The 20,070-nt window shown below is 42.2% G+C and overlaps 1 protein-coding gene across 1 annotated transcript in view; it reads left to right on the plus strand.

The window, feature by feature from the left end:
* The first annotated feature begins 16,809 nt into the window (after window positions 1-16,809).
* LOC122805987 (vomeronasal type-2 receptor 26-like) overlaps window positions 16,810-20,070 on the plus strand; it is a 225,022-nt gene continuing 221,761 nt past the window's right edge. Inside the window, exon 1 of the mRNA XM_044076225.1 lies at window positions 16,810-17,161. Coding sequence (XP_043932160.1) covers window positions 16,810-17,161 — 352 coding nt within the window. The remainder of the gene's footprint in view (window positions 17,162-20,070) is intronic.

Below are 20,070 nucleotides of genomic sequence, written 5' to 3' on the forward strand. Positions count from 1 at the left end.
TGAGTCATTGAGTCCTTGCACATAGCCTGCACTGATTCTACCAATGTTTCTGGGACTTCAAACCACTGCAGTGCTGCCCAAATCAGCTTTCTTAGGACCTTATCATATGCTTTCTCCAAATCTGGGAATGTCCACTTGGACATTTTTCTCAGCTATCTGTCTTACTGTAAACACTGGGTTGGTTGTGCTGCATCCTGATAGAAATCTGAACTGTTCATTACCCATCTTATTTCTACTACTTCGTGTATTTTTTTATTAGTCACCACCTTCATTACTGTCCCCTAACTCACCCAACATATCTTGATCATATCTGCTGTGACCTTGTCTGAGCCTACTACTTTCTGTGACTTCATTTCCTGTGCTACTCTTACTTCTTCAAGGATAGTCTCCTGCACTTCTTTCTTTGTAGGCTGTGTCTGGGTCAGTACAGCTTCTGTGGGGTTTCCTTCATTCAAAAGCTGCTGTAAGTACTCCTTCCATCAGCTTTTGATGACCTATAGACTGGTGAGCAGGTTGCTGCTGGCACCCCTTATGAAAGGTGTCTGACTATATTCTTTATATTTCTGTCATTGCCTGCAATCTGAGAGTTTCTTTGTGCCATTTACAGCGTCACTTTCTGCAAACTGGTAGAGTGCCTCTGATGCCTTGTTCTTTGTTATTGCCACTCCTCTCTTAGCCTCTTTTGTTAGCCAACCAGTATTCCTTCTTAGCCTGGTCCATCTTTTATATCTCCCACATTTTCCTGTACTCGTTTCTTTTGATGACTTCCTGGAATTCTGCAATCCAACATCAGCTTTCCTTATGCGCTTTATTTCCATACTGGCTTGGACACACATCTGTTCTGTAATCTTCACACATGCTGTTTTGAGGTGCTGCCATTTGTCTTCAAATCCACCTACTTCTTTCTTCCAGAGGTGCTAGAGACCTGAGTAATTCCTTGAACCCTTGTGCTTTCTCTCCATTCATCTTCCAGGTTCTCAGGTTATCCTTTGTTGACCTTAGAGCCTTCTCTGAACACTGCTTGCTGCTGATTGTAGCAAACAGTGATTTATGCTGTGGTCTGACTGCTTCACTGGGGATGACTTTGCTGGTTCTACATCTGTGCTCTTTCCTTATTAGGAGGAAGTCTACCCAAGCTGCATGTTGGTCAGTCTTGTATGTGACCTTGTGATCGTCTCTCTTGCTGAACAGTGAGTTTGCAACCATCAAGCCATTTGCCAGAGAGAAGTCTAGAATGATCTCTTCTTCTTAATTCCTGTTGCCCTACCCATGTGAACCCTGGCAGTCCTCTTATCCTGTTCTGATGTTAGCATTCAGATCCCCCATTATCAACACCAATTCCTGTTGTCTTACTTTTTCGAGTAACTATTAAGTCCTATGACTGCTACCTGAACACACGCTTTTCCTCCCTATCATAGCCCTGCTGTAAGCTTAGGTTAAAATTAGGAATAGTGCACTACTCTTACAATGACGTCTGATTGCCATAAGTCTGTCACAAATTCTAATGTATTGTAAGGCATCCCTCAGTGTCTTCTAAAGCTTCACGCTCAGCGCAATTCTCACACCATTTCTAGTCTGTCATCCTCTTCATCTAGAGTTTGGATCCCTAGCTAAGTGGCTATTTCAAATGGCTTCTCCTTCTTTATTCCTGTTGTCCCACCTATGTGGATCCAGTTAGTCCTCATATTCTATTCTTTCTGTCATGATATGTGCATTCAGGTCACCCATTATTATCAGCAGTTCATGCTGACCTGCTTTTTCTAGTAAGCCCTGCAAATGCTGACTGAATGTACTCTTTTCCTCACTATCACAACCCTGCTGTGGAGCACAGGCTAAGATTATGAATACTGCCTTATCATTACACTGGAGTCTGATTGCCACAAATCTGTTACTAATTCTGATGACATCCTTTACTATCTTTTGAAGCCTCTCTCTCTCCCCAGTTCCCATACCATTTCTAGCATGCTCTCCTCCTGAGTAGTAGACTCTGGATCCCAAGCTAAGTGGTTTTGCTGTGTCGCCCTTCCATCTTGTCTCCTGGATACAATGGATGTCCAGTCTTCTTCTTACCATTATGTCATCCACTTCCAAACTGTGTCCTGTCAGGGAATCTACACTGACTATAGCAATTCTTAGCTCATTTTTGGCAGGTTAATTAGTTTTATGTCCAGATTTCACTCAGCAGACTATCCCAGATAACGCAGGCAGGGCAAATGGACACCAGTTGACCAGTAGCTTACTGATTAAGGGATGCTGGGCTTTATGGCAGATACACACTGGTCAGTAGGAGCACATATACTCCACTCACTGTTAGCATGGGTGCCTGTTGTGGGTTAGAGTAGGCCAGGTCCTCAACGTATCACCGACAAATACCCATGCCCATTTATGGCAGCATTAGTCAACATGACAGAATCACCTAGAGACCATTTTTACACCATCGAGTGGCTAAGCCTGACCCAGTGCAGTCTGTGATCCATGTTCTCCTATCTTGAGGATACCACACATACAGTTGATAGCCAAAGTTATACTCTGTGCTGCTGCCAACAACTTCATTCTTGGGTGAGTTTGAAGTGGAAACACTCAGCATGTTTTGGGAGATGGGAGCATCCCACAGAGACACAGGGAGAATATGCAAACTATAGGTGTGGTGAGGATCAAACCTTGTACCTGGTGCATGGAAGGCAAAGACCTTAACCATTATGTGAACTGTTTTAACAATCACAAAAAAACTCTTCCAATAAATGGCCTGTCAAAATCAGAACAGAACAACTGCTAGAGTAACATAGCCATTCTTATGGTGAAGTGGCAGACATTATGGCTCATTCTGAACCGTCAGCCAATACATTTCTTTGCTTACTGTTCTTCTTCTTGATCAGTCTTCAGGCATCATAGATAACGTCTAGCCAATGCCATCATACTTACCAATCCAAGATGACATTGATGACTTTCTTCTAACATTCTGGGTCTTAATGCACTGGGGTAGGATAATCTTTACATCTCACACCAACATTTAAGGTATCTTCATCGTGTCTAGGATAATAGTCAACCAAGAAAGATTTATGTTTCACTGTCCAGATGTTTTGAGTCAATATACTCTCTGGGATTCATGATGCTGAAATCTCCATGCAGGACCAGTGTAGCCGCTCCTGCACAGAATATGGCTGCTGAGCGATGCAGGAACATGCTGTATTGATGTGTACGGGTGAGCCAACACTGTTCCTGCATGAAAACCCATGTGGGATGCTAATTACCTCATTTGCTGGTGAAAACTATGCAAATGAGGTAAAATAGCGATCCAGGAAGCAGGCAGGTAGCCATGCAGGAACAGTGTAAGCTGCAGAAATGTATTTGGCTACTAGCTGAATACATTTCTGCAAAATTGAAAATGGGGCCATGACAGCTCCAATAAAAGCATGAACCCTTACCTGTAGGCATGCCGATGGCCAAATATATGGCCATTGGCATGTTAAAATGTTTATTTTAAAAAAAAATAAAAGTTTATTATTTCTCGGCCGATAGCAGCTGTTCAAGCATAGGGAAGCACCATGCAAACATGATCGTGAGGAAAATAAAGAAATAAATGTGAAAGGTGCATTTTAGGGGAAAGCTGCATTTTGCCATTATAGTCAAAGGCAAGCCGAATCAAAATAATGACATTGAACAGTGGTTGCTAAGGGCTCTTGACTGGCTGGTAGTCTAACTTGGAGCTTGCTACTTTCACACTGTGTGCTCTGTCTATGAGCCAATTTGCAACCGCCACCAGTGATATAGGGGTTGATGCCTAGTTTGGTGGGTTCATCCATAATTCCTGACTGAGAAATGGTATCAAGAGCCTTGGTCAGATTGATATAGACTGCATGCAGTGCCTTACTATCATACACAGCCCTGGTGACTGACTCAAAGAAGTCAACCAGGTTGAGGAGGCATGATCTCCCTTTCACAAAGTCAAACTGTGTGTGGTCCAGAGTTAGGAGATTACCTATATGTTTGTCGATCAGGTCCCTGATGATGCACTCCATAGCTGTACATATCAGACTCGTCAAGCTAATGGCCTGATAATTCCCAGGGTCTGCAGTTGCCACACCTTTATGAAGAGGGATGACTGCAGCAGTGCATCACTGGGGAGAGACAAAGCCTGAGGTGAGGCTGTGACTGAACAGGGAACACAGATGTGGTGCCAGCTATCATTGTAGTTCATGTAGAACACAACCAGGGATAATGTGGTGCCCCATGAAAGCTGTATTCTTGCCCATGGACAATGCAGGTGTAACCTGGGCAGCAGTAATCCTGGGTGCCTGGCATTCGTCTGGCATTCTGATTGTTCCCCTGGGGAGAAGGGAGGGTAAAGCTGGCACTGAATGTGTTGGCAAGAATGTTGGCAATATCTGTTGGTTCAGTATAGGAGGTAGCATTGTGCAGCAACTCAGAGCACTTCTGGGTATTGGCGTGGAGGTTCTTGATATCACTAACGAAGGATTTGTGGTTGCTGTCAGTGTCTGCTGCAATTCTGCCATCATAGGCAGCTTTAAATGATTTCATGAGGGATCCCAAGTTGTTGTTGAGACTAATAAGGGAGTTTTACCACTCTTGGGACTCCACCTTTTTCTGCAACAGTTCTTTCCTTCAGTTGTACAGGTTATTAATGGCAAGGGATCACCAGATTGGCCTCCAGTGTTTGGAGGAGAGTGTCATGGTTCTGTTGGGTATGACTAGTTCTAGGTGCTGTGAAGTTAGCCACTTCTGTTCTTATGAGTCCAAAGTCAGCTTTGGAGAAGTTTTTCAAGGTGGTTACTTTTGTGGGGGTGGGGTGTGAGATGTGGATTTCCATGATGATTACTCTGTTTGATCTGAGCAGGTAGCCATCGGCTACTGTTGTCAAGCAACAGTCCCATATGTTAGTAATCAACACAGGTCAAGGATGTTGCTTCCTCTACTGGGTGTCAGAATGAGCTGGTCCAGGCTATTATAACTGATTCCAGGAAGTGTTGGGCCAGTGTATTGTTGCTTGAGTCTCTTACCCAGTTGATGGAGGGGTAGTTGAACTCTCCTAGTATGAGAGTGTTGGGTTGGACCTTGATACCCTCCAGGGTGTTGAGGAATGTGAATTGAGAGTCTAGGGTATGGATGTGGACCTATAGCAGGCTATGACCGGGATTGCACTATTACCCAATGTCAGTTGCACCTGAAGTATCTCAGATGAATTATGCTGGGATACTACTCTGGATGTGTGCATATCCATTATTAATATGGAGACAGCACCACCTTTCTAGCTGTGGTCCATGTTTTGGGGCTGACAGGTGTGGAATGAGTTAATAGGCTGGTAGTGCAGGGGTGCTATGTGCTGCTGTAAACCAGGTCTCCATTAAGCACAAATGTCAATGTTCTCCATTTTGAGGAGTGCTTAGAGTGGCTGCATCTCGAGATACTGGCAGGTATATGTGTGTGTGTGTGTGTGTGTTATACCACCATGTTTGTGGGAGAGTCATATACTGTGTGTGTTATACCATTTTGAGGTGTGTACCACCCTGTAAACTTCTCATCACTCTACTTTACTAGGCCTTCTGATGTCATTCACCTTAGAAGTACCTTGAGAATGGGTGAGTGTATGTAAGTTCCATGGCACATCTGTTAACCTAGAAATAACTAGATAGGTATGGATTCTAATCTCAATGCTGGCAATTGTGTGTGAAGATTATATCCTATTTGGCTCATATCATTTTGATTTCTGTACCATCCACACCTGTTTACCACCTCCCGATGGCATTACTTTATACAGCATGTTAATGGCATCTGCCTCACTTGCAGCATGTTAGACCATTGTGCACACCATAGCAGTCCTCTGTGCAGATGTCTATGGAATATCCAGATGTTTGCAACCTATATGTGGTCTGTGTCCTTTAACAATGCCCATGTATGTGATATTGTTGCCGAACTGGCCATAGTGAATGTAGTGACACACATGCCAGCATCAGGCATCATACCTGACTGAAACATTGTGCTTATACAATGTCTGTTACACTATCACTTGTCCAGGCTTGTGGGAGTAATACATGACTCCACATTTTATTTCTGGTGGATTATCTCACCATCAATGAAGGCATTCAGAAAATTACGTGTTGTAAGAGGTAGTGTGTTATGTCCCATGCATATAATCTATGTGGGGCATGTCATGTGTATGTTGCAGTACAGTACATCAAGGTGGAAATGAAGGTTTATTAATCTGTCTATTGCTAACTATGTTAATGTTACTGTGTGAACATCCCCTGTGTCAGGCCTTTCTGTGTGTATGCAAAGGATATACCATTTTCTCTCCCTGTTCCACCCGGTGAACTCAGGAATACATACCACAGACCTGTCTTACACAGTATCATGCAGGGTGTTGACAGGTGAATCTCTTGCAGTTAATGTAATGGCTACACTTGTGAGGGACCTGTTGACAGTACTGCAGTAACCTGTTCTGTATATATGAGCTTGTGGTACTACACAACACTTAGCTGACATGTCTGAAGGCTACCTGTCTGTGACAAAGGGTATGTATGCAAGGTCACACTGTCTGACAACAGTGTCCCTCTCCCTCACACACTGTTGCATGTATAGACACTTGGTACATGTACATATAAAGCTTTACCTTGCCTATGACACAGTCGCTGTATTCCCACTCTGCCAGTGCCACAGCCTGCAGACACACAGCCACGTGGAACACAAACAGAATACAGCATTTCAGACTACATTCAGTCAGTGGTAGTAACAGCAGTAATGCATCCTGGCTAATAAGGTACATACATCTGTATGTCTACTCATAACAAATCCAAGCAGACAGCACCTTACATAGTATTACATAGCTACATTGTATTATATTCTCCCTGTGCATCAGAACCATATTAGCATGTGCCTGCATCGATAGTATGGATGACAGGGATGTGGCATAGGTTTCATCATATGCACAGGGTGTGGTGTGGGTTTGCCAGAGGCCTTAGGCTGGCCCATATGGTACACAACATGTGTTTGTGTTTGGAGGGGTATCCAATAGATGGGCTGTGCAGAGGTGCTATGTGTGTCTGGAGGTGACCTGCCTGTGATACAGATGTGTGTGTGTATGTATGCACACAGTCACGCCATGTGGCTGCCTTACACAGGGGCACATTGGACAGCTGTGGACCATACATGGCAAGATGTCCATATCACTGTCTCCAGCCATGGACACAGGAACTGGTCCTGCCATGGGTATCAGTGGCACCACCAGGCCCAAGGTCAGATGCACTATTGCTTCCTGATGTTGACTGCTGTCTGCTGCATCTGTGTCCCTGATGGGACTGGACAGGACCATGTGCCCATGGCCTGCTGCGGTATGATGTGGACAGCAACCCCCCCTTTGGTAGTGTTGGTGTCACTGCCACTATGGGAATGTGAAGGTGTATGGCCCCATACATTCTCAGCTGTTGTTGGTGCTGACCTACATCCACCAGGCCAATGCCCATTGCCCACCACACACTGTAGCACAGACATGCCATGGTTGAGGATTGCCAAGGTCTCAACCCACCGTCTGTTCATGACCTCAGTATTTTGACATGTGGCCTCAACAAGGTCATGTTTGTCGCCATGTAAATCAGGAAGAGTTGCATCCATCACCCTAAGTATTTGTCTGGTGTGGCCTTCACTACATACCTGTGCATGTATGACAGCTCAAAACATGCACCTGGTGACTCCTGCTGTGACACTTGTGACAGTAGATTGACGAGCAGTGGTCCTCCTGTGAGCACCCCTATCCATCTGCCTGTGTGGGACCTCGCCTGCACTCTGGCTATGCCCAGTGTCTACACTCACACCTGCCATAGTCACCACATTAGCCTGTTCAATGCCTCCACCTACCAACTGTCCATCATCTGTGGCCACTGGTGATGTATGTGTGAGCATTGTCGCTGTGTGCAGGGATGGTGTGGACAAGGGTGGGACGCCAACCAATGGTACATATTCAGCCCCTGACAACCCCACCTGTACCTCACTATTCCTATCATCATTATCAGAGTCTCCAGAGATAATGACATCAGTTTCCAAGTGGTAGGGAATGCAAACCCCATTGCCACCTATGAGGGGAAGATAACATATGTACATTAATACCTGCACTCGAGGTTGGCAGGTACACACACACACACACACACACACACACACACACACACACACACACACACACACACACACACATACTTACAGGTGAGGTGGCACAAATTTGTTACACAGACCACACGTTACCCAAATGATGACATGCCTGACACACGGCCCTCAACATCATACATTGCAGCCAGTTTTACTACATGTAACTAACAATATAGAGCTCTGGGATGCATAATTAGTGTTAGTTTGTGATAGCCCTTTCCCCAGCACAGACTGCACCCATGTACACATCATTGCTGTTCACCTGTATAGCACAGTGGCAAGTACCACAGAACATACCTCACAACTGTACAGATCCTCACAGGATTTGTAGATGTCTGGCTCATATGTTTTCTCTGTTTCTCACAACCCCTGTGTTTCTCTGATACATAACTGGGATGATCTGAGGAGTGACAACACTGATTAATGGCACACATGTATGATCACACAATTCCTGTTATACCACCAATCTTCTAAGTTTACAGTGGATATGATAAGTGTACACAACCCTGTTAACATGCCATGTTCTTGTAATATATGAGATGACACCACAATAATGCATTCAAATATGTTACCCACCTTTCATGTGACATATGACCTGTGCAATCCAATCGATAAACAGATGTGTTACATCTAAAATTTAATGACTGCAATATGTACAATATGGTGGTTGCATAAGTGTGCACTCCCTTAAAATGATACTTTGTTGAAGCACCTTGTAAGCGACTTACAGTATTCACTCTTCTTGTGAAGGTGTCTGTCACCATGGCACATCTTGACTTGGCATTATTTGGCCACTCTTCCATGCAAAGGTTACCCAACTCTATCAGACTGGAAGGGCAGCTCATGCACAGCCCTCATCAGGTCATACTGGGGTATATCTAGCTGGTGTATGTCTAGGCTTTGGCTGGGCCAATCCATAACCATTAGTGTGTTCAGGTGGAGCCTTTCTTAGGTAGCTTTGGGTGCATGCTTTGGATTTTTGTCATGTTGAAGGCTGACACCCCATCCTCAGCATTATTGCAGACACCTGATGGATTTTGGCCAGATGTGGGTGTTATTTGGAACTGTTATGAATTAACACCACCGTGACTACAGGCCCAGTTCTGGCTTTGGAACAGCCTCCCCACAGCAGGCCACTGCCACCAGTGTGATGCACCATGGGGATGTTGGTGTTCAGGTTAAAAGGAGTGTTGCTTGTGCACCATATATACCTTTTGGTACTGTGGCTGTGAGGTCAATCCATAGTCTCATTACACCATCACACATTTTCACACATGGCTTTGGGAGACTTGATGTGCTGTATTATAAATTGTATCCACCCCTGGAGGTTTTTTGGTGTGGGGCAATGCTTCCATCTTCTGTTCATACCCCATAGGCAGACATATGTAGACTATGGGAGAGTGTTCTCACATGCAGTACACAACACCAGTACATGCAAGAGATTCCTGCAACTCCCTCAGTGTTGCTATATGTCTCCTGACCAGGTTTTGACATGTATTGTCATAATTTTTGAGGGACATCATGTTATTTTCAACAGCACTGTTGTCCCATATTCAATCCACCTTTAGACAACTTTCTCCACTGTGTTCCATGGTGTATGCAATGCTGTGGTAATGTTGTTGTACTCTACTCTTGACTGATACCTTTCAAATATGAAATCCTTTTGCTGCTTTGTAAGCTGTCTGCAAGCCATGGCTGTTGCAGACAACTGAGCAAATGTCATGAATGTCCTACCTGGACAACAGACTGTTATTTGGTGTTACTCAGAGTACCTTTACTTCATGGCAGTTGTGTACCCGAGCAGAGTGAATGCTGTCAGTAAATCACAAGCTGCTACAATAAAATATTATTTGAAGGGTGTGCACACATATGCATCCAACTTATTGTAAGGTTTGTATACTCCATATTTGATGCCCAAAAGACTGATTGGTTTTACAACTGAACTGTTCATGTCATAGGTCACATTACAGGTTGGAAAAGGTGTGGACTAACATATTGTGGTCTCAATTTGTATATATATCACAAATACCTGGCATCTTAACAGGATGTGCACACTGCTTATATCCACTGTATGAGAGTAATGTTTCACACATGTCCCTACCTTAGGCTGTTTGTCTCCCCATTTTGTTGGTCTCTGTCCAGAAGTCTTGCACTGACAGGTTGTGAGGTATGCTGCAGGGATGTTACATTTTCTTCAGATAAGTCCATGTGCTGATCACAGTGATACAATGCAGTTAACTCCACCACAAGTGAACATGCACGTAAAGCAATATGGCTATGAGTGACAGTTTTGTGCATGATACATTGCATGGCCTTCACATGCCTGGGGTATTCACAAACCACGACAGAGCAATTCCATACTCACCAGCTTCAGGCTGCCATCCCACACATAGACCAAATGGACCTAGGTAGTTGTGGGAGAGAAGTATTGTCAGCATACTCACATGTGACATTGGTACAGGATGGATGCAGCATGTCAGAACATTTACAGTACAACCCTCCAATACTACACAATTTGTTGTCCTTCACCATGCGCACTTCTTTGCACTAGAAAACCCCATCCACAACTGCAATCTGACCTGACACATGCACGTAGATACTCTACAAATACAAGTATGTCTGCTACACTAGTCTAGTAATCTCCATTGGGGCCTTACCTGTACACTCCTCGTCCGTTATCTGGGTGCCACCCACCTCCAGCATGTGGGGGGTCTGTATTCTGATGTTGTACTGGTATGGGTGCCCCAAGGTTTCTGAGGAGCTCCTTGGTGGGTATCAGTGGGAACTGCATGACTGGTCCCCCACCTGTGGCTGTGTGGTCCATGGCCACTGCAGCAGCCCTTTGCTGGGCATGGCATATGAGGTCATTTGCACGATGCCAGAGCTGCTCGTATATACATGTGTGCAGGCCGACATCATTTATCCTGTGGACTAGGTTGTCCCACAGGCTGGTCCTCTCCCACAGATGTTGCTGGCTCCTACCAAACATTATGGCATGGTTCTGTAGTATGGATTCTATGATTATATTCATCACAGCCACTGAGAAAGTAGACCTTTGCTGATGCGACATTGCACCTGGAAGACATAAGAAGGAAACACATCACAGGACCTCATACATTTGGCAACAGTATGTACAGAACCTGCACAGCTTTATTGAATACCAGTAGCCACCATTCACAACCACAACATACCCCTGTAATCTATCAGCACTGTATCTGCTTGCATTGCACTGCTGGTCCTGATTTGTCATATTCCTAACAATGAGGGCTACTTAATTTCATAATCCTCTACTCCTCATTCATGTCTGTGTAGAGGGATAACATTGGCCGTCCTCGATGCGGATGGGATGTGGATGTTGCCAAGGCTTGGTGTGACTACTGTGTGTAATGGAGCTGGGAGGACATGCCTGAGTTCATGTAGGATGTGGACAGGGATGTTATCAGGTCCCATGGATACTTAAGTTTGTTGTCTTTCAGCAGGCAATACCTGCTCTCTGGTGATGAGGGGAGGGGTGTGGCTGCTGTGCATATCCACCTATAGTGATGCTGAGCCTGGGAGTGATGTTTGCCCTAAACCTATCTGCAGCAGGTTGGCTGTAGCTATGTTGCATGTGTATGTGGTCTGATTGACCACCATTACAGTGTGGGATGGTTTGTTGATTGCAGACATATGTGAAGATGGCCTTGTTGGATGTGTCCAATTTGTATTAATAGTTAGCCTTACAGTACTCCACCTGTGACCTTATGTGCTTGATCAGACAAAGGCTGACTTGATTCCAAGTTGGTGCCAGCTCCTAATTTGCCCTGTACAGCTAATATAGGGAACAAGTCTGTGGTTTGTGTATTGCTGCTATCCAGCAAAGGGGATTACTCTACTTTGGTGGAGGCAGGCTTTACGAGTAAGGTATTGCTGAGTCCATACAGCTATGTTGGTGTTCATACAGCTGTTTGTAGTAGGCATGGACACACTGTCACTACACAGCTGGGCACCTCTCCAATTTCAAACATATAATTATGCTTATTGTAGTACCCATTCCTGTTTCAGGGCAATACAGCAACCAGTAGCTGTAGAAATGTCACTCTGTTGGATGCACAGTAACAAAGATTACACACATGTACAACATGTACAGCTTATTTAACTGACAATTTGCATCCCATATCTGTTGTTATGTGGTGGCCAGATACACCTACTCATACTGATATGTGCACAGGTAATGCATGATATAGATTTCTGTTCTATGTCAGTATGGCACACTGTATTCACACTCTTGCTGCCCAGTCATCCCTCTCAACCCATTAGAGCAAGACATCTGCAGGACACCACACATACATGGGGGGCAATGGGACATAATTAGTCACACTGTCTTAATATTGCTGTAACACACTTGAGTCATTCAATAGCACAGTAGCCTTTGCATTGACAGACATACCCTGGAGGATGTCCAGCACTCGTATGGCAGAAAGAGAGGAGAAAGGATAGGAGTGTGGTAGTGAGGGTAAGAACATTTAATGTTGGCAGTATGACTGGTATAGAGACAGAGCTAGCTGATATGATGGCCACAGGAAGGTGGATATCTTGTGTGTACAAGAGACCCGATGGAAGGGGAGTATGGCTAGGTGTATTGGAGCCAGGTCAAAAGTGTGCTATCAGGGTGTGGATGGGACGGGAAAGGGCGTATGGGTTATCCTGATGGTACAGTATGCCAAGAGTGTTTTTGAGGATGACATGAGTGTCTGCTAGAGTGACATTTATGAATCTGGAAATGGATGGTGTAATGATGAATGCTGTTACTGCATATGCTATGCAAGTTGCTTGTGCAGTGGATGAGAAAGAGAAATGTGAAGTCAGTTGCATGACATGGTGATGACTGTACCCGAGTCTGAGAGAGTGGTGATTGCAGCAGATTTCAATGGACATGTTGGTGAAGGGAACAGAGGGGATGAGGAAGGGATGGGTACGTATGGTGTTAAGCAAAGGAATGCAGACAGTGAGATTGTAGTGGATTTTGCAAAAAGGGTGGACATGGCAGTGGTAAATATATACTATAACAAGAGGGAGGAGCATAGGGTGGCATACAAGAGTGGAGGGAGATGCACACAGGTGGAATATATCCAATGTCGGAGGGCCATTTTGAAGGAGATTGGAGACTGTAAAGTGGTGACAGGGGACAGTGTAGTTAGGCAGCAGACACTGATGGTCTGTAAGATGAGGTTGATGATCAAGAAGAGGAGGAGTGTGAGGGCAGCACCAAGGATCAGATGGTGGGAACTGGAAAAGGGTGATTGTGAGGTGAAGTTCAGGGAAGAGTTAAGACAGGCACTGTGTGGCAGAGACGATTTACCAAATATCTGGGTAAGTACAGCAGAGCTAGTGAAAGAGATGGCTGGAAAGGTGCTTGCTTTGACATGTGGATGGAGGAAGGAGTACAAGGACACCTGGTGGTGGCCTGAGGAAGTACAGGACAGTATACAGAGAAAGAGGTTTGGGATGAAGGAGTGGGATTGTTGGAGAGATAAGGAAAGTAGACAGGACTATGAGGAGATGAGGTGCATGGCAAAGAGAAAGGTGGCAAAGGCTAAGGATGAGGCATATGACAACTTGTATGATAGGCTGGACACTAAGGAGGGATGAAAGGACTTGTACCGGTTGGCTAGACAGAAAGACTGAGCTAGGAAAGATGTGCAGCAGATAAGAGTGATAAAGGATAATGAAGGAAATGTACTCGCAAGCATGGAGAGTGTGTTGAGCAAATGGACAAAGAACTTTGAGAGGCTGATGAATGAAGAGAATGAGAGAGAGGGTTGGATGATATGGCTATGGTGAATCAGGAAGTGCAAGAGTTTACCAAAGAGGAAGTAAGGATAGCTATGAAGAGGATGAATACTGGAAAGCCTGTTGGTCCACATGACATATCTGTGGTAGCATGGAAGTGTTTAAGTGAAATGGCATTAGTGTTTTTCACCAGATTGTTTAATGATATCTTGGAAAGTGAGAGGTTGCAAGTGGAGTGGAGAGAAAGTGTTTGTGTACCATTTTAGGAATAAGTTTGATGTGCAGAGCTATAGTAACTACAGAGGGATAACATTAATTAGTCACAGCATGAAGTCATGGGAAAGAGTAGTGGAAGCTAGGTTAAGCAGGGTGGTGATGAGTTGTGGTCAGTAGTATGCTGTCATGCCAAGTAAGGGCACTACAGCTGCGATGTTTGCTCTGAGAGTGTTGATGGAGTAGTACAGAGAAGTCCCCATTGACTATGATGTTTGCAGATGACATTGTGATCTATACTGAGAGTAGGGTGCAGATTTAGGAGACCCTGTAGAGGTGGAGATATGCTCTAGAGAGGAGAGGAATGACGGTCAGAAGGACTAAGACAGAATATATGTGTGTGAATGAGAGAAAGTGTAGTGGAATGTTGAGGATGCAGGGAGTAGAGTTGGCAATAGGGGGTGAGTATAAATGATTGGGATCAACATTTCAGAGTAATGACGACTGTGGAGGACAGGTGAAGAAGAGAGTATAAGCAAGATGGAGAGGGTGGAGAAGAGTGTCAGTACTGATTTGTGACAGATGAATACCCATAAAAGTGAAAGGAAAGGTCTGCAACAGGATAGTAAGACCAGCTATGTTATATGGGTTGTGGACAGTGTCACTGACAAAAAGGCAGAAGTCACAGTTGGACGTGGCAGAGTTACAGATGTTATGATTTGCACTGGTTGTGATGAGGGTGGACAGGATTAGCAATGTGTATATGACAGGGTCAGCTCAGATGGTTTTGAGACAAAGCCAGAGAGGCAAGATTACATCAGTTTAGACGTGCTGCAAAGGGATGCTGAGTATATTGGGAAAAGGATGGTAAGGATGAAGCTGCCAGGTAAGATGAAAAGAGGAAGGCCTGAGATAAGGTTCCTGGATGTGGTGAGAAAGGACATGCAGGTGGTTGGTGTGACAGAGCAGGATGCAGAGGACAGGCAGAAATGGCAACAGATGATCCACTGTGGTGACTCCTAATGGGAACACCCAGAAGAAAAAGAAGGAGATGTTGTAATGTCAGTCTTTACATTTTTGCCAATGATTTGCCAGACATAGCACAACTGTATGAGTAAATGACTACAAATATGAGGCACACATATGGTCAGTGTGCATAATACTGTACAGTTTAATGGTATGAACTCAATATATCACATGCAGTTCAACATACATGTGTGCAATAGACTTTACTATGCAAATACCATGTATAGGTCTCTCACATTTCTGAGACAACCAAGTTTATCATAGTTGTATTCACAAGTAAGATATGGATATGTATGACAGCCTAGTAGCTGACCTAGCATTGTCACAGTCAGTACTGTTCAACACTCAATGCAGTAGTAGTCATATGTGAGCCATCCTTTATTGTGTTGACTCTGGGGGCTGACCTATGCTATGCTAAGTTAGAATACAGGGAGTTATATTGGCAGATCATTTTGGAAGCCACAAAAAGCCCTGGTCTGAACGACATGCTAAGAGCTGCAAAATTATAAAATTATAACATTACAATATCATGAATTTCCAGTAGATGGCAGTATTACAACTACAACATACATTTTTCCCCTAGAGCAGTAAATCAATTATACAACAGTTTTTTTCTCTACCACAAGAATATATTTTTATTTATTTATTCATTCACTGTTTTATATATAAAAACATATATATTTTATTATACAAGAGAATTTTGAAGTTTTATTTCATTCATAATATTATTTGTTAATTATTTGTGTATTTGTAACCTTTTTACAAACAGCTCTAGTAAGGTACAAAAAATGTTTTACATCATTATTCACTTGAGTGGGTTTTAATTGAACTATTTTAATTGAATAATTGTTTTCAATTGATTTGGAACAGCCTATATAAGATGTGTTGTAAAATCACTCACTATTTGCCTCCTGAAGAAGACATTCGAAAACGTATTTTATGTGTTTAGCGTTAAAGTGATTCTGTGGATTTATCAAGTGATTCTGTGTGCTTGTTATCGAATAAACTGTTTGGATATTTTCTACTCGGTCTTGGGCCCTCATTTGGTTTCTCCAAGCGAACCATTTGTCTTGGTTACTGTTTTGGTTGTTCGCTTTCATCTCCATTGTGGTGTTCTGTTTTTTATTGAGATGGTGGAGTTCCCAGGGGCGGAAACCGAGAATGACCTACGAAGTGGTGAGAAGGGAGAATTGAGGAAGGTGATTGGCCAACTATCACAGTTGGTGGAGCTGCTGACTCCTGCATGTCAGTCTATTGTTTTACTTGCATCTGGTCGTGCGGTTTTGCCTGAGAGCGGTCAAGCACACCGTAATTTTCAAACAAGTGGTCCTACAACTAGGAACAAGGTACGGGAGAAAACTAATGTTATACTAGACCACAATGACAATGATATTAATGAATTTCCCAATCTTTTGCGACCCCACAGTGTGGATAACCGCGAAACAGGAAGCGGAACTAATTCAGCCACTATGGGCAAAGCTTCACATTCTAATCAAGGTGACTTTTCCAATAAACATTATGTTGTTGATTACAATGCCTTTATAGGAAAAAAACTATTCCTTAAATTTTACAAAAGCTGCTACTAACAATGCCGAGTCTGTTCCTCGAACATACAGGGAAAATTTAGACTCTTTGAACTTTTATATGGACAAATACAAACGTTTAGGTTGTGATTTAACTTTTCTTAAGGAATGTTTAAACAAGAACATTGTTCCTAAAGGCCTGCAGGTCTGCAAATTTCCGAATCGAGTGGAGGAAGAGTCAGAGTTTCATACTGAATTAATACAAATCTTTGACAAATGTGGCTTAGATGTTGTGAGAGCTATTATTGCTGAAAATGACAGAGTGAGAAATATTCTTTTGAGAAAAATGGAATCTATCAATACTAGTATTATAAATGACCTCCTTTTCACAGTGGAATCAGAGAAAGCTTTATATCACAACATCTTTACACAGATAGATATGGATTGTATCAAAAATATGAAGAGAAAGGAAGGTAAATTAGAAAGGGACATTAGGGAATACCAGGAAGGGGTAGCATACCCCAAACCTAGGCCCTTTAACACTCATACTAGGGAAAGGAATACTGTTATGCACAGCAGGTTTAATGGTGATCAACCAGCACAAGCAGAAGTATATCATGATGGTTCCCATGAAAACAACCGAGGAGACCCTTTAGATTATTCACCCCCCTCCGGAGGTCAGACAGGATACGGAAACAGAACCCAGTGTATTACAACTATCACAACTACGGGGGGAATTTCAGGAGATAAGTCACCCACTTTCTAACACAAACATCATGCAACAAGGTAATATTTTTGAGTTTAAAAACTATAAAATTTTTACTACAGTACTTTAAATATAAGTTTTGATCATTTTAAACTGTTTTCTAAGAGGTTCAAATGTATTCCCACCAGGAAGGTTAGTATTCCAAGGGCCATTGTGGATTTGAAACTTTTTCTTAGGAAACAGAACTTGGCATTATTGTTTCATGAGTCAAATCCTAGCATACGTGTACCCACTCTGTTTAAGAAAAAAAAAGTATTATTAATCCTCCCCTTCATCCTCAACTTAAAAATCTTGAAAGTTTATTGGAAAGGGAAATTAGAAACACTGTAAATGAGCATAGAGTGTGTTCCAATCTTTCCAAGGAAGAAAATTGTCTATTGAACGACTTGAAGAATAATAAGACTATAAGAATTATGCAACCAGACAAAGGGGGCGGAACAGTACTTATGGATGTTATTCTTTATGAATCTAAAATGAAAGATTCGTTATATGATTGTTCCAAGTACTCTAGAGCCTCCATCAATGAGGTTAATATATCTAAATCTAAGATTAACATTTTAATTAATGACTTATTACTTGAAGGTTCTATCGACATTGAGAAGTTAAATTTTTTGTCTAACAAAAATCCAAGGGTACCCTCAGTATTTGGCATTCCGAAGGTCCATAAGGACCCCTCAGACCCTCCTTTACGGCTTATTGTTTCCTCAGAAGGGTCCATAACTACTCCTTTGACCAAATATGTGGATGTAAAATTGAAAGACCTTTCTAATAAGGGAGTCACAGTGTTAAAAGACTCATGGGATTTTCTCAGGCAAGTGAAATTCAAATTGTTTAGTTCCAACATACTTTTTGTGACTTTGGATATTGTTGATGTATTTGGTTCTATACCTCATGATGCAGGACTTTTATGGTTGGAGGAAAGTATGAAAAATAGTGGGGCATTTTCTTCTGATGATTTTAGGACCTGTCATTTGCTTATGGAGGTTATACTCAAAAACAATTTTATGTATTTTGAAGGAAAGTTTTTCAAGCAGGAAAGAGGTGTAGCAATGGGGGCAAAATGCGCACCCACATATGCAAATATTGTTTTATCTTGGTGGGAGAATTTATTTGTCAACAACTGTGAATTTGCCAGTTGTTGGTGTTTGTACAAACGTTTTCTTGACGACATTTGCATTTTCTGGATAGACACCCAAGAAAGATTTTTTGACTTCCTGACGTATATCAAAGGAACAACTAATTTTTTTGATTTTACATACAATTTTAACAATCAAGAATTGATTTATTTGGATATTTCTTTGAGTAAGTTGGACAATGCTTTCTCTTCTAAAATACAAAGGAAAAAAACGTTTTCTAACTCTTATCTTCATTTCACCAGTGGTCATCCGTTCTTCCAAAAGAAGAACATACTTAAAGGACAATTGGCTAGGACTAGTCGTATGACATCACATTATGAAGAATTTACAAAAGATTGTGGTTTTGTCATGGATATGTTTAGGGAGAGAGGTTATCCAGATAACTTAATTCGTGAGACTATCCAGGAAGTTGTAGAGGGAAGAAAGGGGATGTTTGCCCCTATTTTGGGTCAGGATGATCCTGTCCATTCCAATACAAATGTAAACCAGAACTTTACAAATAGTTGGGAGCAAGCATATATTATGGATTATACGGGTGATTCAGGTGTTATCAAACAGATTGTTACTAAGGAATGGGACAGATTCAGACAAATTTCTGACCTAGATCACATACATAGACAACCCTTAAAATTTATATACAGAAAGGATTTGAATTTTAAGAAATTATTTGAGTTTGGTGGGAGTTCAAATTTTAGAAGTGGACCTGAAAGAGTGGGAACTTTTAAATGTGGGTCCTGTTCTAAATGTCCACATATAGTTAATAGTTCCAGCATACATATTCCGAGTAGAAATGGGCAGATTACAAGTATCGACTTTTCTAATTGTAATACGAATGGGGTTGTTTATTAAGCCATCTGCCATCATTGTTATTCATTTTATGTAGGGAAGACTGAGAGGAAGTTAAAGTTAAGAATTTATGAACATTATTATGAAATTAAAAAGCAGAATACGAACAATGCATTATTTCGTCATACATTAACGTGTCAACAAGCTTCCTTTAACTTCTTTGTCTTGGAAGTAGTTCCCAAGGAAGTTAGGGGAGGCATGTGGGAAGCAAAGTTAGAATACGGGGAGTTATATTGGCAGATCATTTTGGAAGCCACAAAAATCCCTGGTCTGAACGACATTCTATCCCTTCTTCCTGTTCTTAAGTTAAGAGCTGCAAAATTATAAAATTATAACATTACAATATCATGAATTTCCAGTAGATGGCAGTATACAACTACAACATCCATTTTTTCCCGTAGAGCAGTAAATCAATTATACAACAGTTTTTTCTGTAACAAAAGAATATATTTTTATTTATTTATTCATTTACTGTTTTATATATAAAAACATATATATTTTATTATACAAGAGAACATTTTAGGACTTTTTAATTTTGAAGTTTTATTTCATTCATAATATTATTTGTTAATTATTTGTGTATTTGTAACCTTTTTACAAACAGCTCTAGTAAGGTACAAAAAATGTTTTACAT

Source organism: Protopterus annectens, chromosome 7.part0 (assembly GCF_019279795.1).
Source record: "Protopterus annectens isolate FY-2018-M chromosome 7.part0, PAN1.0, whole genome shotgun sequence".
In the NCBI taxonomy this organism is placed as follows: domain Eukaryota; kingdom Metazoa; phylum Chordata; order Ceratodontiformes; family Protopteridae; genus Protopterus; species Protopterus annectens.